We start from the raw sequence: 26,942 nt of genomic DNA on the forward strand, positions 1-26,942 counted from the left end.
TCTCACATGTATACATTTCACATACTGTATATTTTGGGATGTATAAAACGTGAAAAATCTGCCAAATGCCGTCCCATTACTACAATAAAATCATTAATACACACCCATAAAAAGGGCACATGTATTGCAAGCTGATGTTAAATTCTTTCAAAACATAGCTATCAATAGATTCATCGTGCATTACATGGTAAGTGTAAACACACACACACGCACATGCGCACACACACACACACACACACACACACACACACACACACACACACACACACACACACACACACACAGTGTTCAAGGTTGCACAGCTGCAGAAATGTGCAGTGCTCTGATGGCTCCAGCCATTCTGCTCTATAAAATCTCTCAGTGGATTATTGCACCTCTCACTCTGTCACAGAAGGAAGAAGCCTCTTGCCTGTCAGCACCTTGACGAGCACTGATCTGACTCAAGATCAATTATAGGAGACAGTGCTGAGGTTGCAAGGTGTTGCTGGTTAGTGGCTGATGATCGCTAGGCGTTGACACTCCAGCGGCGTGCCGCATTCATTCGCTCCTCTCCTTGCTGGCTCGCCACGTCGTCTCTAGCCCTGGTGAGCTGTCGCCTAGGCTGCATGGCGATCAGCGGATGAATGGGATGCCAGAAGCGATGCTCATTCCCAAGGCTTAAGCAAGTCCTCTGCCCTGGTGTTGACACTCTCGCAGCTAGGGACAGTACTGACAAGCACTTTGATGTCTTTATTTATCCAGACCAGTGGAGATATTTATTTTCCCCATAGTCTCTCAACAGTCTATCACTTCCCAGGGCTGGGTTGTCTTATGTTATTTATTTATTTAGCTAAGGGTGGGGGGTGGGGGGGGTTGTTGGGGGTATGAGGGACACTTCTCAGCAATCAAAGTATGAGTCATTTTTTTTCATTATGTGCCTACAATTTTCTCTATGCAGTATGCTATGGTCCCTGTAGATCATATTTCGTAACACATACCAATGCAGTCTGATTAACACTCGAGTATTAACTGAAACATTTCAATTTGAGGGAAAAAAGTCATTTTTACGGTTGATTAGTATTCGAGCTGTCATGTCTTGGTAGATTTATGTCAAAATATTTCTTGAGGGAATTTTAGATTTCAACTGACTTATATGAATAATATCAATCAAGGAAATAGTCAGCATTTGGGATGCTCCTTTAAATGAAATGTGTATTTTTTTTATCTTGGTCAATAATAACTATCACAGAGTTGGATACCGGGTTTCAAATCTTAACAGATATCTCGTTCTTTGAAAAACTAGAGCTGGCGCAGTCTGTCCACTGATGTATAGCTTGCAAATGGGTGGAAAATAGAGATGTTGTTTGCACTTTCGGGTCACTCCTCTGCTGGCTTGGCTGACTGCAGGCCCAATTGCTCATGACAGTCTCTGTGACATATACAGTAGGAGACAATCAGCCAGCACCCAACATAGCCTCTGGCCACACCGAAACAAACAGAGAGCAGACAGTAAAAGGTCACGTTGTGTACTTCATGTTTTCTACTTCATTTGCACATTATTTACAAATTACCATGTAATCTCTGTCTCTACCTTGCTTTATCTCGACAACAGAGAATGCTGGGTGGAAAATTCTATCCTATGGCTTACCTTAAACAATTTGGACAATCTTACATTCAGTTTATTTTCCATCACTATGTGGAAAGAGTCCCTGTTTTTAAATGGTGCACAGCCAGCCAGCCTTACCCGGAGTTCGGGTTGGAATCCTCTGAATTGTAATAATACCTTGGCTTATCATTTCAGAATAGAAATTATCCAACAGGTTTTGCTCCCAATTTTCTTCCACTGCCAATTCTCTGAGAAAGACACACTAAGCCGTTTCTGTGTATAACATTTATTGTAGGTATCAGGCAACATTTTCTAATTAATTCAAGCTGACTACTAATATAAACTAACCACCAATAAAAAATCCTTTCATTTAAAATGATCTTGTGGCATGCATATTTTACCCTGAAATTTGGTCAAATGTAGCTCTACTCATCATTTACAATGCGACCATTAATATATCTGAAATGTCACAGCTTATGACCTGTTTCAAAATATAGGGTGATGGATTCCTTAGGGAGAAGAGAGAGTGAGAAAAGGAGAGGGAGAGAAGGAAGGAAGATGTGTGATCATGTCAGAGTGACATTTGGCTACCAGTGTTTCATTTTCACTTCAGAAATCGAAAAATGAGCTTTCTCTACTTCATTACTTTGAGTGTCTTTCACAGCATTTCGATCCTTTATCAAATTGTTTGCCTTATATAGATAGCCCCCTGCTGACAGTGTAAATGAGAGCTTTGTTGACGGAGTGCTGTTGGCTGTGTGAGGCAGGTCCAGTGTGTAAGACACTGTCTTCACTCCTTAACGTGTGAAAATGGTCGTTGGTCGAAAGGAGCAAAACAGAATGAAAAACAAAATATGGTTGGTTGTGTGTGTGTGTGTGTGTGTGTGTGTGTGTGTGTATGTGCGTGTGTGTGTGTGTGTGTGTGTGTGTGTGTGTGTGTATGTCTGATTGGTAGCACCTTCATCTGGAAACGCAGGTGTCACCTTTACCGCTAATGTGCACATCACAGAGTTAAACTTTACTGTTTACTGTGGACACTACTTTTAAGCTAAATTTGGATCTTGTCATGATACTTATCCTACTTGCCAATACAAATAAAGAATTAAAATGTGTGTGTGTGTGTGTGTGTGTGTGTGTGTGTGTGTTGTGTGTGTGTGTGTGTGTGTTTGTTGAAAACATGTGTGTGATGTAAGGGTACCCCAATCAGGATAGGTAATGTGATGTAAGGGTGGTATACCCCAAGCAGAGGTTATGTGATGTAATGGTATACCCCAAGCAGGGTAGGTTATGTGATGTAATGGTACACCTCAAAAAGAACAAAACACATGGGAAGACACCATTCCCCACACAGATGTTGTCCTCTCACGGTGATATGAATTAATAAGGTGAGGCTTATCAAGTTCCCAAAAACATGTCAACTTTAAGTGGCTGTCTCACATTCTTTCTGTCATGGTTGTTTCATTTTCCAAGACATACTTAAATACTATATTTGTGTTTTAGGGTTTCCTAAAAAAAAATGATTTGTCTAATTAATACTTATTCAAAACTAAAGCCTGAAGCAGCTGTTGTTTCAAAGTGTGACTGATGATGTTCTGTATTGTTGCTTTTTTAAAGCTTTATTCAACAACTATACTTTGTCCTGATATGACTGCTAATATAAGGATAAATACATCTTATCCCAGCATGATTTGAATAAAACTTGTCAATGTGCTGATCTAATTAATCAAACATGAAGAAGAATTTAAGCGTGAGGGGGATTGTGCTTTGATGCTAAATTGTTGATGCAGCTTTCCCTGCAAATGTGAAAATTCCTCCTCAGGGTGACCCGCATCATGACATGCGAGGAATAACAACCACATCAGAATGCAAACGAACAAAGCTGCCTCTGAGATTTCTGGGAAGGTGTCATCCAGAACCTTGGGTAACTGCTTTGTCATGCTACATCCTATCGAGTAGATCTAGACTCGGGTGGTGCGACATGTCTCTCTGCCCCCACTTCCATTTTACTGAGTTGATGTCAGGCTCCTGTTGCGTTTAGCTGTCCCCCATGTGTAATGAATGCTTATCAGGGGGTCCATTTATGCGACGGTGACCAGCTCTGTCTACAGGAGCCTCTCTAGATGTGCTGCTGGCTCAGTGCCCAGACACTTTAGCTGCCTCCCCCATATCTCCAACCCCTAGGATCACTTCAGTCAGGCAGGCTTTGCCATGCCAAAAGGTTTAAATCAGCTACATTATTGTTTTTTTTTGTATTATATATTCAAATAGGCAGGGATTTTGACCTTGCTTATAATGTTTGTTTGAAAGGTAGAGGGCTGTTTCGCCATATCTTAAGGAAATGCCTATTGCATGGATGTAGCAATTGACTAATAATAAAAGTGTGACTTATTTTCTATTGTCAGATATTAGCACTTACAGATCATGTTTTTGAATAGAATTGTCCTCCACAATTGAGGATGCCATTGAGAAAGACATGCTGGATATGAATATCCATGCAAAAGCGATTTATTTTGAATACTTTTTGGTAGTACACAGCAGAAATGTCATATGGACTGCTGGACACTGCACAGATATCTGTATGGTTGACAGATTGGCAGTTTTGCAGAATGTTAATAGTTGATTACTTTATAATTTTCAAAAGAGGCTAGTTGGATAAAGAAATTATGTTGTCAGAGCGCCCACTGTGTTGCTGTAGTCTAGATATGTCAGTAAGAATAGGTGACTTAGCCTTTACTGTACAGATGTGTACAGTAAAATGCTGCAGCTTAAAATGCAATTTTCTTCAGGGGGAGGAGACAAATAACTACAGCGAGCTAACTAGTGCCCTCTAGCAAACTTAGTACTTTTGCCAAGGGGAGCATGGCACATCTGAAGACACCACCCCCTTCAAAACTAGAGAGAGAGAGAGAGAGAGAGAGAGAGAGAGAGAGAGAGAAAGAAATCTTACGAAAATGCATATAAACATTTTCTGTTGAAAGCATATGAAAGGGAAAATATTAATTCAACCCTTACGATACAATCAGATTGTGAACAACCGTGTTTTTCAGACATTTAACAGTTAAGCACTGACCTCGCCGGATTGCACTCGTCCTGGCGAATAGGAGGGGAGCGCGAGCGGCAGCAGGTGGAGGAGGCAACATGCTGCACAGATTGCGCTTCGCGCCTCTGCGACTACATCGTTTTCTACAGAGAGCAGCTGGCATCAGGGTGCAACGGTCACTTCAAAGCAGCCTCTTCCAGTTGTTTCTGCTCCACGACGACCATGCTCTGAAATATATATATATTTTTCTACTTCATCGTTGTCTAACAATGGCAAAATATCGACAATGTTGAAGTATTGAGGACGTCTACCTGACAACTTGTGCAGACAGGGTAGGCTTCGTTTGAAGTATTTTTCGAAGAGTACAGAATGCGCGTCCCTCCGCCGTTGGACCACGGAGAGACATCGGCGGACTGAACTTACCAGTGACTGTTGGATAAATGACTGATCAAAGTCTCTTTGACTTCAGGGGACAGAGCCTGCGGCTGAATGGGCAATGAACGTGGCCGGCAAGCACCAACCTGATATTATTGAGCGACCAGCTAGTCTCTTAGTGCCAACATGGGTGAGCACAGCCCTTTCCTTCATCTCAGAGGCTACTGCCCCAGCTGTAACCACCGTAAACTCCTTGGGTTTGATTTATTGCGCTGCCCTATGCTTTAGTATGGCCTAGATTTCGTATTTATTTGACATAAAGGGAGAAATAAGGTAAATAGTGTCACGTGTCGATTGTATGCTACTTACCTTGTGGTCTTGAATGTTGATAGCCTACATTTTGTGGAATAGTTTCAAGCGACGGCACTTTATTAACATCCTCCTCACTAACACTGCTTTGACAACATTTCGCATTAGGTAAGCCAAATGACTGAACATATTCTCTCGAGTAGGATGCTGGTACTTAAACCTTTCATTTGATTTCACTAGCCAGCTGAAATAAAACTATTATAAATACTGATTTATAGCAATACCGTTTGGTAGCCTATGTCAATAACCAGATATGCATGCAGTTGCAAAGAAAAAAAAGCTATTTGCTATGGCGTCTATAGCTATTATGCATGTCTTAGTGATAGAATGGGTTCATGTGGTTTGACTTGACTCGATAAAGTAGACGACTGGCGGAATGACCTGCTCTGAAAGAGGTATTCACGCGAAGTTTGGGGCGTCTTATCTGAATTATAAAATGTTAACTATTTATCATTTATTCTGATGTCGTATATATTCCACGTAAAAGACCCAGACTCAACGGTGTTTGCAACTTGCTTGGTTAGGAAGAGCGGATACAGTATACAGTATGACTGAAGGCATATTTCTTTGGGCCATTTTAGGGCTTCGGGCTTCTTCTTGTTAGAGAACGGTTGGATACAATGCTTTATCACTCTGCTTCTCATGCCCTCTCTCTCTCTCTCATTTTTGTATGTGCCTTTGCGCGCGCTCCTGTGTTTGCAAGTGGATAGTGTGTGTTGAAATAATGTCATCTATTTAAATACAGTATACATGTATGCGTTCTCTTCATTGTTAATTCAGTGCTGCAATAGGTGTGTGACCAACACTTACTAACATTAGAAAAAATAGCTGAAACATGATTAGTAGAATGTAAGTATGTGCTTAGGCTACTGGGTGATGCTTTCTGACTTCTTTCCTGTATTTACCTTTGGTATGTTTGTACTTCAGTTTGAGTAGATTGTGTAGTGAGATGTTTTGACTGAATGAAAAATCTGTTGGCTTGGGGTATTTTATTCTTGAATTCTTCATACTGGTTTCTTCTGACTTTTTTCTCTTGCATTTTTTTTATTTCCAAAGTCAAGACCAAAGTGAGAGATTTGGCTTTGTATAACTATAAGAAAATCATTTGGTCTGATGCAGCTTCTTTCCACAATGGTATGATCATTGTACAACAGTGTTGACATCAGTGTCAAGTTCCCAGAAAAATCAGTGAATTCATTCTCTAGATTTTGTTTTTCATTGTATACTCTCACATTTTAACGATGGAGATAGGTAATTTTATCATACTGAAATAATGTCCACTGAGCTGTTTTGTCCTTGGACACTGCCAAACTGAAGTTGCTATTTGAAAAAAAAAAATAAAAAAAGGAAAGATCACTCCTACCAAGATGAAAAGATAAATAGAGAAAATTGTATTAATCCGTGCTGTCAATTTCAGAGATTTAAATCAACACCAAAGTCAGGGCCATGTACAGGTTATTTTATGAATAAATCATACCGCTACATCAAAGCTGAATAATAACAAAAAATGATACACTACTTATACATAGCAAGAATCTATACTAGTGCTGCTTCTACACTGATAATGAACTAGTAGCGTAATAATGATCATAGACTGGTGATCAGGGAGGGTTTATTCTGCAACTTTACATTTAGTGCCTTGCAGAATATTATATATTATCTGATGGATATATGATTCAAAAGGGATGAAATTACAATGAACGCGACATCTAAATGAGTGCTGCTCTGATGCTGTATGTGTCACGTAATGGGATATGGTAAGCATGGGACATTAAGACTCATTCAGTCACAAGCATAGCTTATTATTATAAACAACTGCATCAGTTGTTGTGCCGTCATGGCTTTGATTTTTAGACAGCAACAGCAGGCCAGCCAACGTTTGAGTATGTAAGTGAAATGAAGGACACTGGCTGTACCTGTTGCCTACTGAGGTGGTCACTTGAGACCAGATTGCCCGAGTTTCTTAAAGAAAAAATCAATGAATGCTGCAGTTTTAGAAGGCAGTAATGTATCAATATCCTCCTACCCCAAATGCACATTTAAACCTAGCCTACTATTCCTCTGTATCTTTCTTTTACATTGATTTGTTTGCTCTTGGCAGGAAAAACACTCATCTTTAATTATTGACAGATGTAGCAAAGATGTTGTTCAAAGGTAAATTTGGTGTCCTGTAATATAGTATTTATAAGAATGTATGGCTGTTTCTTCATTATCATGAACACACACATCTCTTTTAACAACATTGTCACTGAAGAGTGTGAAGGGGAGTGCTTCCTGGACTCAAAGCTGTATATTTGAGGTGCTCTTTGGATGGAAAACAGATTGTGTGTGATATCAGTTTACTGATAAGAAAGATTCAACAGCAATCAACAGTGGCATCTCCTGTGAGATGTTAACCAATGTCCCCTTCAGTTGTATTGTCTGGTGCTGTATTCCTATGAAATCCCATTCAAATTTAACATTGAATCAGATGCCACCACCAAGACATTGTTATTGAAACTGTGTCTATGAAGATTCTATTCTTCTAGTCTATTCTTTCTATTGATTTTGGCATTTAGATGGTTGGACAGTGTTGATCCTGTGCCTCTCAATGTGCTAATTCGGAAAATATGTAATAGAAATATAGTTTCAACAAAGAATGTATAAAGACAAACTTATTCATCAATTACTATTACCACAAGAGCACGTTCTTTCTATATACTGGTAAAGACTAAATTGAATTGTGTATTGTATTAGCCTGACGTAGCCATACTCAATTCTAGTCAGAATATGAGTCTGATACTGCTCTATTGGGACGTAATTATGGGGCGTGTTTCAACTGATACAGGGGGGGAATTCCTCTGCACTCAATTGGATAAACCTAACCAACCAGAGCAACGAAATAACTCACCGTGAGATGTAGGAAGAACACACGAACCATCCTTCTTCTCCACAAATACCTTAACATTGTTTTCTGGTCTTTTGTAAAAGTTATTGTGCCGTCAATATCTCCTACAACACTCATTAGCGAAATCTAAGAGATACATAGTAGTATAGGCTATTAGGAAAAAAACTGATATAGCCTATATCCTCTCCGTTTTTAAAAATAATGCTGTTGAACACTGATATGTTACAAACATGTTATAAACAGCTGGGAAAGGCTGTCGCAAATCCCTCTAACAGGTGGTCAATCAGAGATTAACGAACAAGGGAACAACATGTCACAATGCAACATGCTGTTTTCCCATGATGAAAGTGAAACCATGAGTTTTCCCACATCTCAACTTTGGCCAAAGTTTTCAGAAATAATCGTTTTCAGTGATAAAACCTCATTGAAATAATATGCATTTTCCATATGGGTTCTTAGAAGCCATCTGTCTTTTTCTAGCCACAGCGTTTTTGTTGCAGACATAATCAACCTAAGCATGCTCGGATGACATGATAGACGAGGCGCTATTGCTCACCTGTCCATCATCGTAAAGTCCGATTTGATTGGTCCGCCAGATTTGGGGCGAGCATAGTTGCTCCACAACGGAGCAATGCCAGACTGACTTCCTGATCTCAAATGTTGTGGGCGGGACTAAGTTCGGCTGGCACCCAGGCTAGTATTGTTTGGTATTCTACTCAAAATCAAGTGAGTGGAACTTAGCAAACACTTAGCGATAGAGGCCTGCAACATTTTGGTCTCGCACCCGGGCCCACCATTCTTAGCAAGTGACACTACTGCTGTTCTTGCCTGTTTTTAAGTTCTGTCCTGATAATTATCATTTTTTTTAGTAAAGCCATGTAAAACTTTTATGACATATCCTATTATGTTTTACCTATACTTGAAATAGCATTTTTTGTCTGTATACAGCTGTTCTAGGGAAAAGTTGGAAGTGTTCTAATGTCGTGTCATATTTGCATTATACAAATAAAAGTGAATACTGAGGAACAATGAATGAAATCTGTAAAGGTCAGGGTGCAGGGTTAGGTGCATGCTTCTGTCAGAGGCACCAAGGGCATGAGGAGTGAGCAGAGAGTGGCAGAAGATGCATCATCTGAGTGGGCTTAATGAGGCAGTGAAAGGAAGTTATTGCACGTTGTTCATACAGTGAATATCATGGTTCTACCAATGAAAGTTGACTGTCTAAACAGTGGCTTGCCAGACACATCAGCGGTATAATGATGGCAGATTGTGAAACGTGTCCATAAATGCCGTCTTGTGATGACTGTAGATGGCTTTGCTATTATCCCTTCTGTGTTGCTAACTGCCTTGCACAGACTGCAAAAACAAGAGGCATTTAATTGTGCTTTATGTGTACCCTTGTTGTTCAGATATGCTTTTCTAGCCATGCCAATTTTATTATGCTTTGAGAGCAATTTCCTCTCAAGGTAAATGCACTTTTACAGTTTATTGTGTTTTATGCCTATAATTCATTGTTTTACCAAATCATTGGGTAATAATGGGTATGTATCTTTGAAGTATCATTAACTAGTCTCTCACTATGGACATGTGTCATTGCAAAGACAACTTTAAGACGTTCGTGAGGGGACCCTTGCAAATTGCAGTTGTAACACAGTTTAAAGGCTGCTGATGTGTGGATGCAATTCATAACGTTTTCTACATAGCCCTAGTTAAAATAAAGGTTCGTACTTCTCCTTGGGACAAGCACTTTTGAATTTTGGAAAACATAACTTAACTTAGTTTAGTCTCTTCAATGTAGCCTATGTTGTGATAAGATCTTAGCAGAGTTAACTTCAATGCAGCAGTTTTGAACAAATTTGCGCAGCATGGTCACGATGCTAAGCGGATTTAATAGCAATTTAGCCAGACGTCTTCTATGCAATGCACCTATGTGGCAACAACAATCCTTCAACAATCGTGAATATTTTGTTAAATGCAGATGAGCAGCGGGCTACGAGAGAGAGCAGGGCGGGACAAGGAATGGCTGCGTGCGTAAAAAGCGCAGCTCAATGGCAATGCAAGGATTTGATCTTATATTTAATTTAATTTAAATTAAATTAAATTAAACATAGAATATTTATGTATTCGTGGCGCCCCGCCACAGATTAGTAAATGTATGGGAAACACTGCTGCATCTTCAACATTTAAGGACGACCTCTACTTATCTGTAGCCCTATGTTCTTAAGTCTGTCCAGTAATTTGAAACTGTAGTCGTGACCATAAAAAAGAGAGGGTGTGTTAGGTGTTTGATATAATTCACTGACAGAGGATAGACTTCAGCAATTTTTCCGAAATGCTGTCTTGCAGTCACATGAGTCAGTAAAATTTTGAGCTTTATCTACCTCCCCCGTTTCTTCTCACTTATAACTTCCCTCCCAAACGAAAGGTCTACGATGTGGAGTACCTTTGGGATGTGTTGGCCGTTTATAAAAGGAAAGCAGTGCCCTCTATTATGGCTTAGAGAGACCTTTGTCTTTGAGAGGGAAAGTTTGTAAACTCTCCCAAGGGTGTCTATCTGTGGTTGCTATGGTCACCGGAGTCCTTCATCTCCTGCGGATGCAGAGGGTATTCACTCAGGGGAAGAGAGGTTGTGAGAGTGAGAAGTTCGCAGTTCTCTCTCTCTCACTTTTAACCTGCTGCTGAAACACTAGTGCAGGTACAGCTTCTGCTCTTTGTGCTCTGAACAATGAGTGTGGAGAGTGTTACTGAAACAACAGATTATTTGAGAGATCACTTATATTAGCAGTTAAACATGTAAAAGGGCTTTTTTCCCACTTTGCCTGTTTTTATTCATCGTTCATCGAGTCGTTCTGCAAAGAACACAGAAATATATTTATTCAAAATGTGCTGTAATTACATTATTTGTGAGTTATTTGGATCAGAATCGGAAAAGCAATCTGTTTGGTGTCAATCTGCATAATTAAGCGATAATGACGTGACATGACAAAGTCAGGAAACACTCTGTGTGTATGAATGGATAGCAGCAATTGAATTGTCCCAATATGAAAAAAGTCTCCTCCTCATCCATTGGCTATATACACTGGGAGACTTCTGTGTGTGCCTTTATGTAGATGTCAGTTGATAGCCGTGGGCATCATGTTTTCGGGTTGTTTGTCCATCCGTCTGTCCATTCATCTGTTTGTCCGTCCAGATCTCGTGAACACAAAATCTCAAGAATGCCTTGAGCCACATGTTTCAAAGTTAGTATGAATGTTGTCTTGGACTCTAAGATGAATGGAGCTGTCTTTGGAGGTCAAAGTTCAAGGTCACTGTGACCACATGTTTTCGTCCCGCTCTTGTAAATGCAATATCTCAAGAATGCCTTGTGAAACTTTCTTAAAATTTAGTATGAATGCTTACTTACGTAAGGGATAATGTATAGAATGCCAGTCATTATTGGGAAATTAAGTCCCGACAGGGCAAACCGGACCCTGACGCGCAGCGGAGGGGTCTTGTTCCGCCCTGAAGTGGCATTTGCTGAGAAACATAGTTTGCAACAACAAACGTTGAACTTGAATCAAACATTCTTTAGAACACAGCTAATCAACCGTCTGCTTTCACTTTTGAATGAAGTTCCAGTTCTTGCGTAGTGATATGAAATACCTGAAGTAGAAGCACAAACTCTGTTGCCATTGACAGCGGTAATTATATGTTTGCAGCGGTAATTACATGAAAATATTTTACCGTAGAACTTTGGGAAAGCCTATTCAAGTCAATGGAGCGTTCTATTTGCCTTGTGAAGAGCTGTGTAATAATGAACGGTAAGATGATCTGATTTGATTTTGAAGTTCAAAAGTTAAAGTCCAAGGTCACTGTGTGACCACATACTGTATGTCTGTTTCTTGTGAATGAGTTATCTTGACAATGACTTGAGGCACGTTCTTCAAATCTGGTCAGGTCAACTGGTTAGATTATTTTCAACTCTATGATCTAACCTGCTTGAATCCAGACAAACCTGTGCAGGTTGTTCTGAAAAGTATGCCATTGACGTCTGTGTCCAAATCACCAAAAACTCAGGAATGTTTATTTTCTGTGGAATTGAGTAAACTACTTTATTTAAAACCTCTGATTACAAGAAAGATGTGTCTGCTGCACTTCTGAAACTGAAGAGTTTAATGCACCAGTTTTAGTTTAATTTCAGTGCTGGTTAGACCCTGGAAGTCATAACTGGTTGGCAATGGGGGTCAATGGGGTCCTTTCCAGACAGACCTGCAGAGCAAATTGTGATTTGCTAACAGGTTTGTCTGGGTTCACCCAGGTTATGATCTACGTTTTACATGCCTCGCCACACAAATGTATGACAACCAGAAAATGAGTATTTATATGGAATGATTAAGCTTTTGTGGATCTATAGATATGGTTGGTAAGTTGGTCTTAATATCTGAAAATAGCACCAACAAGCAGTGAGAAATGAGTGTGATATTTTATTGCATACCAAACAGAATTATTACCTAATATGGAATTTAGTTTATAACGTTTATAAGTTTAGAGATACACAACTGTGATTTACAAAGCTGAACAACCAAAAAGACCTTTATGTGTCAGATCTCTAAACAAGCTCAGACAAAGCGTTATTGCAAAGAGTATAATTTGATTGTGTTTCTTTGCTCCAGTAAATCAAAATAGTTTCTCTCACAGGCCCAGTACACAAACAAATTGGGGACTGGGGCCCTAAAATAAAATTATGCCTTAAAACTTTGCAGTGCTTTTGGACTAAATATCCAAACTGATGGAAGGCATCTTGCAAACAAGAGTTAGAGTTTTCCCATGACGATAGGTAGACTATATAAAATGTTGCCAGGAAATAAAGTTTTATGGTAGGCACTAGGCAGATAATTGCACTAGGCAATTATATAGTTTGTGTGAATGGTGAAGCCATTCTGTACAGGCAATTTGCACAGAGGGGAAACATTGTGTTTGGGCTGATGATTGAAGTGAAGACATTGCATTTACAGTAGGAATGAACCTGACATGAGGCCAAACCTACAGTATTTGCATTGTGGCCATCTGCATTGCTACAGCTTTACAGATTTACAGGTACCATATTTGAGACAGTATTGTCTATTGTAGTGCGTAAGATAAACACTTCTTGAACAGGCCAGGCTGCAACATAATTTTTTAATCAACACATGGCATACAGTAGTGGACAGAGTCTAGATAGCCTATGCAAATGTTACCAGTTAAAATTCTGTTTTCATGGGAAGTCATACTTCTGATTATGTGTATGCATACTGTAAGGGATGCAGCAGTTGGGTGTTGACACTTATGCGAATCTCCCTGTCAGACCACCAAAATGCAGTACAAAGTGGAGAAAAATACTTAAGAGACTGATATGATAGCATCCATAGTGTACTTTTCTCAGGGTTGATTAGCTTTTTGAAAACCTTATTGCACTTCAGAAGAAGGTATAGGAAATGTTATGTTTTCTGTAAACCTATAAGTTATAATAATGTGACATCAGAAACATTGGCTAAACCAAGTCTGAGAATATCCTCATCAGCATGGGATAAACATATGTTTAGCCAAGGCAATGTCAGGGAGTGATTTTGTTCTGGATCCAAAAAGCATGTGGATGTGTGCCGTAACAGGTGTACTGTATGGACATCTTAGTGTTTTAGCATGATGTTAGCATCAGGCAGTAAGATCAAATTGAACACTACTTATTGTCCAACATGAGCTGCATTTTACTATATTTACAATCATACCAATTGAATAAACAGGTTGGAAATATACTTGAATGACTAAATAATACTGAATGCATATTATTTTTAAATTTGACTCAATCCAGATTATACTCAATCCTGAATAAATTGAGTTGAATTGAGAGAAAGAGATGAGAAGGGGGGGTACAGAGGAGAGAGAGAGAGAGAAAGAGAGAGAGCACAAAAGTAGAAGAGTAGTGTTAAAAGATGTCTCGTTTTATACCTCAGTAGGTCATCTGGAGTTGAGTAGGACACAGATTAGTATGCAGAACTAAAGCAAGATTCTTGCGTATGAGACAATCATCAGACTGCTGACCACATCAGGGAGGTCATTTCAAGACTGAACATTAATATGTTACATTACATTGCATGGCCAAACTCTGTGGTGTAACCTCACCAGTGCAGAAAGCAAGTTAACTCCCTTACCATAGAGAATGTGGCCTATTTATCCAGATGTGTTAAGCCCTTTGCAGGGTTGTGGTTGCTACACACAGTGTCAATCTTGTTGTGAGAAGATCAGGGAGTACTCTGTCTCTTTTGCCATCTGATGACATTGAAGTACAGAGTCTCAGTTTTCTCAATTTCATCATTCTCAGAGTGAAATTTCTTTCCGTAAAATATATGATTGAAAAATGGGTTGGAACATCATGGGTCCACATTAATGAAAAAAAAAGACATGCATGCAATACTGATCCAGGGCTACTGACTAACTTTTTATATTGGTGCACCTAACTTAATGTCCATAAAAAACAAATGTATTTTTTGTGACTTTTGTGGCTTCACGTTTGATTGGTTGACAACAGTACGACTGTATTTGATTGGTTGACTACAGTACAACAGTATTTGATTGGTTGGATAACAGTACAACAGTATTTCTGATGCAGATTACAAAGCTGTTGTGTCCTCACTTGCAGTCCTGTTTTCAAAGTGCTTGTTTTGTGATAAATGCTTACAATGTTGTTGTTAAGTTCATGATCATGGGGCGGTGGTAGCGTAGTGGTTAAGGAGCTGGGCTAGCATGCATTAGCTCTGTTTCCCTTGCCACAGCGTGAGGTATTGTTTCTGTTTGAACGTACCAATCCTTGTTAGAAGAAATAAGATTGTCCTTACTGTTCCGGCACCTGACTAGGATTTTTGGACTTGTGATTTTGGATTGTTTTCCTAACTGGATTTTTGCCACTGGATTTGCCCTCTGATTTTGTCTGAAGTAAAAAGTCTGTTCTCCGAACCTGAGTCTAATTCGCCTTCACACATGCAGTCTTCAGTTGGCATGAAGACTGTAAGAGAGACCAGCTCAGTGTTGCAGTCTGAGCCTAAAGTGTTGAATGGATTTTGAAAGATGATGGGCTCTATTTTGACGATCAGAAACACGGCGCAAAGCCTGACGCATTTTCGTGCCATGCGCTTCACTTTTAGCTTTCACTTTTCACTTTTATTAAGTCTTGCGGCCAGGGATTTGGCAGAAGGTGTGGTCTGGCGCATGATTCAAAAATCGCTATCTTACACCCTCTAAAAATATTTATGCCACTGACCAAGAAAAACCTTGTCTATAGCGAAAGGTGCATACAGTATGAAGCACTACACATGAAGACACACTGTCACGAGATGTAAGCAGCAACTCCTCTGCAGGATACATGTCCATAGGTTTTTTATTCAGTCATTCCAACATTATTGGGGTTTTTTCAGGCTATGTTTACGATGATAACCCATTGTCAGTCAATAGTTAAAGTAATTAACTGTGTATAATGACACCAGTGAAGTTAGTTTCACTTTGTCTATATGAGTTCAAATAATATACGAGTGCAGATGCTTTGTTTACATTTTACATTATGCATTGCTGTTTGGTGTGTAATTTGTTTTTGTTTTATGTGAAAGCAATAAAAAAACATATTAACAAAAAAAAAAAGAACAACCTTTTTGCGCCAAGCGCCCGGCATTTGATAACAAATACACCCCTAAATGTATTTAAGCTTTTTGCCTCTGACCATCCGTTTCTGATAGTCAAGATAGAGCCCTATATGTCAATCAAAGCTTAACTGTTTTGAACATGGTATCCCTTGATTTCACTGACTGAACAGTTATCTTTTGAGATTCATTTCCACTTCTAATCAAGGCCATGATATTGAAGCCATGCCAATCATGCCATGCTCTCACGCCAACCTGCATACTTTAACAACTCTAAAATTATATTTTCCTTTTCTTCTGCTGTGTCCATTTATTGCAATAGAAAATGGCTAGGAAGAGAAAATGTTCTTCAGATACATAGCATAAAGGCCGAGCTGGCCCTCCATTTGGATTACAAAGATAATTGCGCTCTGGCGAAGAGTAAGCATCGACAAACTCATAGGCAGGCCATCAATCAGGCTTAGCACACAACGAAGCAGGTCCTCTCAGCTTCTGGTTTTATCTCCGATGCCTAATTCCCCACGTCCGGGCTGTGCGATTCCCTTTCTGGTGCCACCGACGACGAATTCCGTAGCACTCTGAGAGTGCCAGAAGAGATTCCACAATTATTCCTCCAAATCAGTTGCACCCTTACAATATTAATCCTGGGCTGCTGGTGTTTACTCACCAGATAAACGGCTGCTCTTCCTCCCTCCATTATCGCCTGGCGCCCCACCCTTGCACAGACACCCCATTCATTCTCATCTCCATTCTGATTTAGGGCAGGTATGAATTTTAATGATGTCTCATACACAAAAAATGATTGTGCTATTATATCTGTCTTCTTCAAGTGTCAGGGTGCAATACCACAGTGCTTTGGGCATAAAGCGAAGAATAGATACTCCCCATCCACTGCTAATGATGATGATGATGATGATGAGGTGGAGTAGAAAGTGAACTTGAAATTGGCTCTCAATATTGATGCACTGCCTCTGTGTAGTCATTGTGATTTGCAAATAAGTTTCAAAGCATGATAGAACAGGGGTGCCTGGAGAAGTCGGGGACTGTGATCTCATATTAAAATATACTTTATATATAAGTTGTTCCATTAGGGTTTATCTTTAATAGGATTATAACACTGTAATGATGTTTGATATCCTAGTGTGAACCATTTTAACTTGATATGGCTGTTGTGGGCTGAGAGTCCATAGCAGCAGCATCTGTGACAAGCACAGCCAAGCAGATGCATCCAGAGAAGCTACAGTTGGGGGGGGGTCAAGAATAAATCTTTGCAGGTTTGTGTATGTGGATGGAGAAAGGACACGTCACTGAAAGGCTGGAGGATCCATCAGGGAAGGCTAAAATGCCTGGATGTACAAGGACTCTGCATTGAGAACTACTTGGTACAAACTAGCTGATATCAGTCTTTTATTGAGGGGCAGGTTGAGCAACAAAGACCGTAGGATATCAATAACCCTGCTACACTTGAAGGAGGAAATGGCATACTTGGCTTTGGATGGTGGGGATCATGCAGCTACTGAAGAGCAGCGACAAATCAAGCAGAACAAGAAACAGATATCTAGTGGGCAAAAGACCAAGGTCAAATGGCCTGAGGCCACAGACACCAGGAAATGAAGTTCCATCAATGATGATTTAAAGAGAAATTTAAGAAGGATCAAAAGGGACAACAAAAGATAAACTGAATGGAATGGGTGAGGTCAACTATAATTATGGCATGAATAGACATGAAACCTGTCTTAGAGCTAGAAAAGAGATGGCAGGTTGGTTTGTTATGAAGGAGCTGTAAAGGAGTTGTCTGTGGCTGCTGAAAAGGTAAGCCAATTGTTACGGCTGAGGTACTCACAGACTACTTTGGGTCATGTTTGACTCAGAGATATGTGAAATGTTGTCTCTGTGTTTCTGGATGGGGTACTCGTGGATGTTTCTGTTTATAATATGTCCCGGCCCATCTATACTGAGCCTTGTGGAGGTGTTGTGGGTCTAATCCAACCAAACACAGATGAACAAAGGTGCTTGCTTGATAACCCCAGTGAAATGCTCACAAAGGCAGCTCTGTTGGTGATGTTTTTTTGGTTCTTTGGTTAGGCATTCAAGCTACTGGTAGCACATGTTGTGCTGTTAAGGAGATCCTTTACAGATCCCGGGTACAACATGCGGCACATTTGCGACTGCCTCCAGCCAATTGTGTATTGTTGCTGTATCTCATGTCATTATGTGTGATGTTAAATAGGCTTGGTTGTTGATCACCAACACCTTTCCTGTGTATATCTGGAAAAAAAGGCATGTTTGCATGTACAGTACATTATCATACTGTAGGTGAAGTTGTTATAAACAAAACATTGAAACTAGAATTAATTTTATTACTCTTCAAAGTAATTAAAAAGTCATTAAAAGTGCTTAAATATGTTCATGGTATGACCTTTTCTACATGACTAAGATGAGCTTATGACAAGATGGCATCAACATTTTAAGACTAATTGTGACTATATAAGCATGCATTATTTTTTATGAAAAAAAGAGAAAATAAAATGTAAAAAGAAATTCACGTAAAGGAGGCAACATATTGTACGGAATCTGATCTTCTTAAAGATCACAGTATCCTGTTTATCTGATGGCATGTGCAGCAGTTTGATTCCTGTGTTGTATGTCAGGACCTGTAATGTGAGGAGTAGGCTTCATTAACCTATTGACTGTTTCACAGAAACAAGTTAGTGTTACATATTGAAAGCAATAAGGTTTTGGAGGAAGAAATAAGCTCATATTTGGGTCCATTTTGGGCTAATTTGGGTCATGCCTTCCAATCATAAACAGCCCAGTATGAGGTTGATATCAGTGTTCTAAGAATTCAAGCATTTGTCAAGTGCTACTATTACAGTACAGTGAATGGCTCTTTACAGTGAATGGAGCTTTAGCTTCTGCCAAGAAATGAATGAATGAAAAAATGAATAATTAAAGACAATGCATTATAAGGGAGAGGATAGAATAATGTGTTGCCCTTCTTTAGATGGGCTGTGGAGAAACAGAAAGTGGATGGGAGGAAGGAAGGATCGGAGGAAAGGGATAGAGGATGTACACAGGGGAGATGGAGGTGGAGGGCAGTGACTAGGGGCTAAGCTGGAGGATGGCTTTCAGAGCCTAAAAAATGTCATATTAGTGGCAAGATATGTGCACTGTCATATCTGTCATACCATCATACTCATTTTACGCATGCTCAGATCTACGTGAATGACAATAATCGATGGCAGAAGTTTGGGTTTAACCTCTGAAGGTAAAGTTAGGTATGCATAGGTATGCGTGCTCATTTAACAGAGACTCTGGGAAACAGAAAAGTAAACAACTTTAGTAAGGTATACCTTCAAAGTGTTTGTGACAACATTATTGGGAAACCTGACCATGGTCTTTATTGTTTTATAATTTTTCAAATTCCTCACCTTCAGCTATACTTTCCACTACTATCCTTGCAGTAGCAACATTTACGACCTTTGTAGCATCCACCATTTCATAACTACACAAGATTATTTTGTCTTTTCCTAAGCCCCAATGAATTCTCCCTCTGTTGTCGTTCATCAAGGTCAAGGATAAGGTTAGGAAAAGACATGGGGTGTATTCTTGCCTGTTCACTGTAGCCTAAGACTATATAAAAAATGACACTAGCAGACGGTTCTTTTTTTGCTTTGGTATCATGTTGCTAATGCTAAGGATGTGTGAATTAATTTGAACTGAACTTTTTGTCACTGAACAAGAAGAGATAATTATCACCCAATAATGATGTACTACTCTTGACGCATTCATAACAGTTGCATTCATCTCCCATTTAGCCTTGTAGGAATATACCGGTACACCTGATATCTAAAGCCCTTTCATTCTTTCATAAGTAATTGTATGTGATCTGTTTGAGACCATACTTGAGACACACATTCTCCTGAGTGAATGCATCATTTCATCTATGACTGACTCACACATGTGCTATTGTTTGTGTATAATAAGAAAGAATATGTAGACATATGTAGTATGCGGCATTAGATCTGAGTAAACCTGCCTTGTATGAGCATAGGTACCCTCCAACCAGGGGAAATGCTGTCATGAAAGGATAATCCATGTTTCATCACTTACAAGTGTTGTGTTTGTTTGTGCTTTGTAGTGTTATTCTGGATAGGGAATGAAACAGAGAAGAGAAAGAGAGAGGGATGAAGAGATAGATGCAAAAAACAAAAACAACAAAAACAAAAACAACTGGGAACATATAGAGCTTGTCATGTGACCATCATCTTTTGGAAACACAGATGCTTGTGTGATGTGTAACAACAGCCACAGTAAGCTATCAAAGAGTCTCTACCTCTCTACCCAAGACTATCCTATCAGATGATTTGCCTCTTACCATATACCCACTATTATTATTCATAGTATTCATATATCATGAGACCTGCACATTTCTATGTAGATCATTGCATAGTGCTTTTACATAAACATGCTGGAATTACATAAACAAAGCTCTGAACACAAATAGTATTCGGTATTCTGACTCATTCTACTAACTTTGAGAATACTGCATTAGATGTACTGTATATCATAGACTTCAGATTTGTAATGTGTCATCAGTGAAGGAAGTGCAACCACTATTTGCAAGAAGCATATAAGATTGGAATTACAGACTGCTCCTTTAATGGACAGATGTTCTGCAGATGGACAATGCCTTCTCACAGGCCCACGAGGTCGAGCAGGAGCAGGAGGGCCTTGCCCTGCACTCAGGGGCACAGCGTTAGCCTGTACTGCCACCGAGTCCCGGCCCACCACCACAATGTGGTTTGATTAATCATTCTGGCCCTTCGGAGAGCCAAAGGGAGGGTGCTGCGACCTAAATCTGTGTCTCAGGGGGAAGAAGTCGAGGTGCGTTAGAGAGCGAGAGAGAGAGAGAACTAGGGCAAGTCTGAGAGGCTTTCACTGTGGTCGAGTTCCCCATAAAATAAAAATAGACAGAGGTAGCTCATTTGTGAGAGACAGAAATATGGAGAGGTGAACATGAGGAGAATGCTTTTAATAAAACTAACCTATATATCTCCAAATCACTGCTTTTAATAAAACTAAAACTAACCTATATATCTCCAAATCACTGCTTTTAATAAAACTAACCTATATATCTCCAAATCACTGTGGGCCTCGTGTGTTGATATGTGGTCATCAGTTCAAATGTAGCGTGTATTGTAGCCAAACTGCGGAGTGATGGAGCTGTTCCAATAGTAGATGTTAGAAATTGAAGTCTGAATCATGAAAACAGTACTTGCCATGACCCTACCACATAGTGGAGACATGGTTGAGTTGGCATTCATTTTCATTCCTCTGTGTCCTTACTTATATTACAGCAATTTGTTACTTTTGAGATAGAAAAGGAGCTGTGGCCTACGGTTTGTTTTTTATTTGCTCTCTGTGCGAACACAACATACCTGATCGTTTACACACATTCCGAGCACAGATTTCTTTTAATTTAACAGCCATAGGAATACACATGTGGGAATTTTCAAGTGTAACTAAATTACCTGAGCTCTGAAGAGTGTTTTTTATCTGTCTTTAGAATTCCTCTTTTTCCCTTCCTTCCTGAAATAACGTGCCTAAGTATTGTGGGGCTGAAAATAACTTTCTCTGGCACATATTCAATTAACCTAAGGGTGGGGGAAAAAGTCTCTCTACACAAAGCTGAAATCAATCTTCGGAATTGCATTGTGCTCCCGCTGTTCTCCAGCTGACAAAACAAAGCCAATTCATCACCTTTAGCGTGCCGTGCCCACCCTATGTATATGCTACTGCTATCACCGTAAAGCATTCCTGCCATAACTGATGAGGACATTATTAACTATCTTTACATTTTCGTTTTGATGTGTTCCAATGATAAGTAGAACAGAAAGCCACATGAACTTTATTTTTCAGGCAGAATACAGGACGGCATAAGATTTTATCATCCCCTGAATGGAGATTCACCTCTTGGAGCATTACAATATGAAGAGTTTGGTTCCAAAACACTATATCTCCATTTTTAAAAACATTAAAAACATTAAAAGTCTCATTTAATTGTGTATTCCAGGTAATATCAATAAAATTGCAATTGTTGTTTTGATTTAGTTAAGATAAATGAAGCAACAATACCCAATTACAGTTCTACTGAAATTACTTAAAATGATTTATGAAAATTCAGTAAAATGGAGGATATAGTGTTTTGGAACCAAACTCTTCATATGTAGTCCAAGAATAGTCTTGATTTCTGTTTCAAGAAAGGGACAGTCAGTGATTCTTTATTGTTTTCCCTTTTTTTTTATTGTAGACTGTTCCCCTAGGGCCCATGTGTATTCTCAGCGTATCCTCGTCAGGTGTGCTTTAAAGATTACAGGCCTGCTGTGTGCTGTGGGAGTAAAAGCCTCAGTCCAGCGCCCGCCATCACACTAACAAATGTCCAATATCCTTTATCAACAGACAAAATCCGGCCTTGCCCTGGTGTATAATGAAGATAGTGGTAATACCTATGATATCCGTCTAAAGCTGTCGAAAGAGATGCTAACCTTACAGAAACAGGATGTGGTCTGTGTGCATGGAGGGGACCCCCACTTAAATGTAAGTACTTAGGCTTTTCTAGTAAGCTCACCGGGAGAATATGATTGTGCCTTCAGACATCTTTTAATTTTTTTTTTTAATATATATATATATAAATATTTGCCTTATTTACAATTGACAGATATGTTCATTTTTCATAAGCTGGGTTTGTTTGTTTTTGGAGTAATTCAGTGTTTTCAGGGGAGGCATTTCTCAGTTGGAACGTTGCTTAGAATCAGAGTGAGAGACATAAGAGTATTTTTCATTAGATGTGACATCCCATTTTCAGTGCTTTATGGTTAGGGCACAAACATCATGTGGAGCTTGTGTCTGTTATTATGTATTCAGTGGTCACGCCACTGGGGCTTACTGTGGCTCCAGCACCCTTCTTGTTGACTTTACTGCAATGTGCTGGGTAGAGCTGATACAGATTTTACTGAGACGTACTGTCTCTCAGCGAGCATGATTAAAGGTATGGGTGAAGGCATACTTCACTCTTTATAGATAGTTTTTGACAAGCTATTTGTCTCAGGTTACCTTCAGCACACACAGGCTGGAATGATGGCCGTGCATATATTTGCATGCATAGCCTACTTATGTCTGTTATTATTTTGCCAAACTAAATTCCCATTTTTTAAAGCACAGAACTGTTGTACTTCGAAGACAGCCGACTGGAGGTCTCGGACTAAGCATCAAAGTAGGTTTAATTTGATTGCTTTTTATCTTTCCTTTTGTCATCCATTTTTTGGCCGCTCCATTCTCATCAGCCTTAGCGCATTCAGAGGAAACGTAAGTCGACTGTGTGTGGCAAATCCATTGGGTTAAAGATAGAGCTACAGACAGAAGATCAAGATCCATTACTCTGTTGAAATGCAGCTTTGATAAAGCCATTGATCGGAACTGTGGAGTGGTGCATGGAACATCTTTGGCTGTGGATCCGTCAACAGTATGGTGCGGTGACTGCAATTCTTCTGTCTTTCAGGGGGGTGCTGAACACAAAGTGCCTGTGGTTATTTCAAAGATTTTTAAAGATCAAGTAGGTAAGGCCATTTTGCAGTTTCCTGTGTCAGTCCAGCCCAGACAGAATGAAGGTCAGGAGATTTTAGTATGTTTAGACACTTCGTCAATAGTGGTAAAGCAAGTAGTGTAAAAGGCTGTGGGTAGCCAACATGAGGCAAACCTATGGTACCCCAAACTCCAGCAGAATACGAATCTCTTGATGTCTCAGATGAATGTAATGTAATTGGTCTCTGCCATGTCATGTTAGACGAGCCGTTCCCCTTTGAAATATCCAGAGGTTTTGATTATAGTGTTCTTAGAAAAGTTTCCCATTTTTTTCCTGTACTGAAACTATTGTACTGGCCCAGCTTTCATTAGCTTAGCAGGGCTTCAAAAGATTCCATGGTGCGTTATGGCAACGCATCGCCTCTCAGAGTAACACAAATCCGTTCCAAATGGCTAAGAAGTTTCATTGTTTCCATCAGTCATGCTGAGATGAGTTAATATCCAGATTTGTTTAATATTTAGTCATGGATTAGCCTGTTCCTTGTCAACCCAGCCTACTTGCTGTTATAATTGGAGACTAGTCAGATGCAGGCATTGATTGCTATTTCCAGCCTTTTTCAATGTATGAAATAATTCATTCTGTGTCAGTGCCACCATTAACCTTTGCCCCCGTCCCCTTGCAGCAGATCAGACAGGGATGCTGTTTATCGGTGATGCCATGTTACAGGTTAGTGTATCCAGCATGACGATCCCTCTCTCGCTCGGACTTCTGGGGGGTCATAGGTGCATGTCAGAGGAATGTGCTCCTGCATTTTAATAAAGCTCTTCTCCTCATCATTTTCGGCGACTCTGCCACGCTTTTAACCTCTGCTCCCTCTGAAATGGGCTGAAGAGCCACACTAATGAAACGCTCAGACATTATTTTGTTTCTTGACCACGCTGACTGGTAGGGGCCAGGTGAGGACTTAATTAAAGGTCATCTTGTCAGTGCTTTCTATTATGCACCCTTTCAGCAAAGACAGGTATAATACTATAACTGTCTGTATTATAGGTAACATGTACAGTATACTGGGGAATATACATTCCATTCGTCATACCCTGTTATCTATTTCAGTTTCAGTATGACTTTTTGCCTGAATTTGGATTAGATAGATAGATAGATAGATACTTTATTGATCCCTAGGGGAAATTAAAATTCAATTAATTTCCAGTTGATCTTTATTTATGTAATAAACTGACCTCTGCTTTGACTTCTGTTTTTCTTCATAGGTTAATGGCATCAACGTTGAGAAATGCACTCATGAAGAAGTGGTGAGTATTCCATATATATATATATAATAGTGTTATTGAATCATGTGCTAAGTTATATTTTTGATGCCACGGTTCACAAAAAATCAATAAGGAACAAATTCATTACGGGAAGAACTTGCCAAATTTAGAAGCCATGGAAGGGGTGCTCTAAAGGTTGTGCAAGCCTCTCTCACTCCCCCTGCTCCTCAAGCTCCAAACAGCTGTTCTTCATTCACTGGGAGGAAGTCAAGAGACATGATTAATGATTTCTGTCCTCCCCTTCCAAAACGAGAGCAGTTTAGAAAGCCTGGCTCTCACAACTGTTTCACAGAGGAAGGAGGGTGATGGCTGATGCCACCAAGAATACAGGACTGTTCTTGTTGGAGGGCATCACCACATATGACAGGATAGTCCAGGGGAAAATATTTAATCAATTGTCATATTTAGTTGAGCTAATTCGAGTGAGTGAAGAAATGCTCTTCAATTTGCATTGGCAGTATATTTCTTGTATTGTACAGAATGGAACATGCCTTTGCAAAAAGAGAAAATTGGATCATGACATTTCCTTCATCACGATTTCCTGATGCAACCTTGTCAGATCTTGTAGAAATCGGACGAAAGGACTTGTAGCCGGCAGATGGTGAGAGGGTAATTACTCGTCTGAGAGACAGTTAGCCGCCCTCTCACAATCACACGAAGACTCCATTTAAGGTCGCCGGCCCCTTTGTAATTATTCATTGGCAATCGCATGATCCTGCATGTTGAGTGAGATGTTGGGTCCTCATTGCAGATTGCACTTGAATCCCATCTACTCAATTAGGCGTGCAATGAGTGTGTGATGGGGTCTCATCGTCTGTATCATTTTTTTCTCTGAGGAAGGGCAGTATTTATTTCCATGATCTCCTTCTCACCACAACTACTCTCTTGTTGTTTTTCTCGCTCTTCTGCTCTTTTCACTATTCAACAAAATATATCTCCCTTTTTCTTTATTGTCCTTCTTTTCCCTCCCTTTATTTTCTTTCTCTCTCTCTCTCTCTTTTCTCTCTTTCTTTGCGATGCAGGTCCACCTTCTGCGTACGGCAGGAGATGAAGTCACGCTCACTGTTCGGTACCTCAGGGAAGCTCCAGCTTTCTTAAAGCTGCCATTAGGTAAGCGCTCAGACAGGGCGGTCTACACAGCAACATGAAACAGCCCAGCCGAGGTGTCAGCGGCGGGCGCTGAGGTCGTTTTTCACCGTTTGACTAAATGCGTAGTCACAGCTAGTACAACACATTTGATGGATGCTTATTTAGACAAACTGACTGTTTGCATGAACAACAGTCCTCTCAGTATTCATGTGGGTTTCTCTGTCCCATTTACACCCCTACACGGAAATAAAATTAAAATTGGGAAAGGCTAGAACACACACAGAGAGAAAGAGAGAGAGAGAGAGAGAGAAAGAGAGAGAGAGAAAGAGAGAGAGAGAGGTCAGACGATGCCCTAGAGCATAAAGAGTTTTGTATAGCTATTGCTGGAGACAATGAGGCATTAATGGGGCGTATGTGCTTCTCAGGCTCTCCAGGACCTTCCAGTGATGACAGCAGCCGAGCGTCCTCCCCTCTCTTTGACAGTGGTTTACATTTAAATGGGAATTCAAGCAACACGGTGAGTCTTTTCCCCCACAATCCCTTGCATTTCTGCATCTGCCTTGGGGCTTTTATTTAGCCTTAAAAAAAGCCATTGTACCTTTCATTGGGGTGGGGGGGGGGGGTGTGATGAGACTAGAGAGGCTTTGGTATGACAGAATCAGGTTGTAAATACAGCATTAGCATCGTAGGGTAAATAAAAAGCGAGCTGATGTTTACCTCGAGTGCATGGCGAGATGAGCCTGGCTGGCTAAATAGCAGCTGCAGTGGTCCTGATGGCTCATCTTAGTGTGCTCTAATGTTGTTTTTGTGTTGTCTACTGTGGCAACTGCGAGGGTGTTCACCATGGATATTGCTCTTCTGCTCGGTGCTCTATGTAGCTCTAAGTTTCCATTAAATATACATTCTGTGTGGCTCCACTGACGGGTTCAACATCAATTCAATAAGCTATTAGTATTGTGCTTTGGGACAAGTTAACCCCTGTAGTTTGCAATGTGATTACATAGGGTAACACTGAAATATAGTTCATTCAGCTGTACA

At 40.0% G+C, this 26,942-nt stretch overlaps 1 protein-coding gene across 1 annotated transcript in view; it reads left to right on the plus strand.

Moving 5' to 3' along the window:
- The first annotated feature begins 5,121 nt into the window (after positions 1-5,121).
- Positions 5,122-26,942, plus strand: part of sntg2 (syntrophin, gamma 2) — a 46,983-nt gene continuing 25,162 nt past the window's right edge. The window contains exons 1-8 of the mRNA XM_076299958.1: positions 5,122-5,190; positions 22,365-22,502; positions 23,122-23,178; positions 23,464-23,521; positions 24,170-24,213; positions 24,756-24,797; positions 25,838-25,925; positions 26,330-26,421. Coding sequence (XP_076156073.1) covers positions 5,122-5,190; positions 22,365-22,502; positions 23,122-23,178; positions 23,464-23,521; positions 24,170-24,213; positions 24,756-24,797; positions 25,838-25,925; positions 26,330-26,421 — 588 coding nt within the window. The remainder of the gene's footprint in view (positions 5,191-22,364; positions 22,503-23,121; positions 23,179-23,463; positions 23,522-24,169; positions 24,214-24,755; positions 24,798-25,837; positions 25,926-26,329; positions 26,422-26,942) is intronic.

Source organism: Alosa pseudoharengus, unplaced genomic scaffold (genome assembly GCF_046254945.1).
Source record: "Alosa pseudoharengus isolate Yale_2024_CS ecotype anadromous, Long Island Sound unplaced genomic scaffold, YU_APseudo_1.1 YU_APseudo_1.1_scf_22, whole genome shotgun sequence".
Classification (NCBI taxonomy): Eukaryota; Metazoa; Chordata; class Actinopteri; order Clupeiformes; family Clupeidae; genus Alosa; species Alosa pseudoharengus.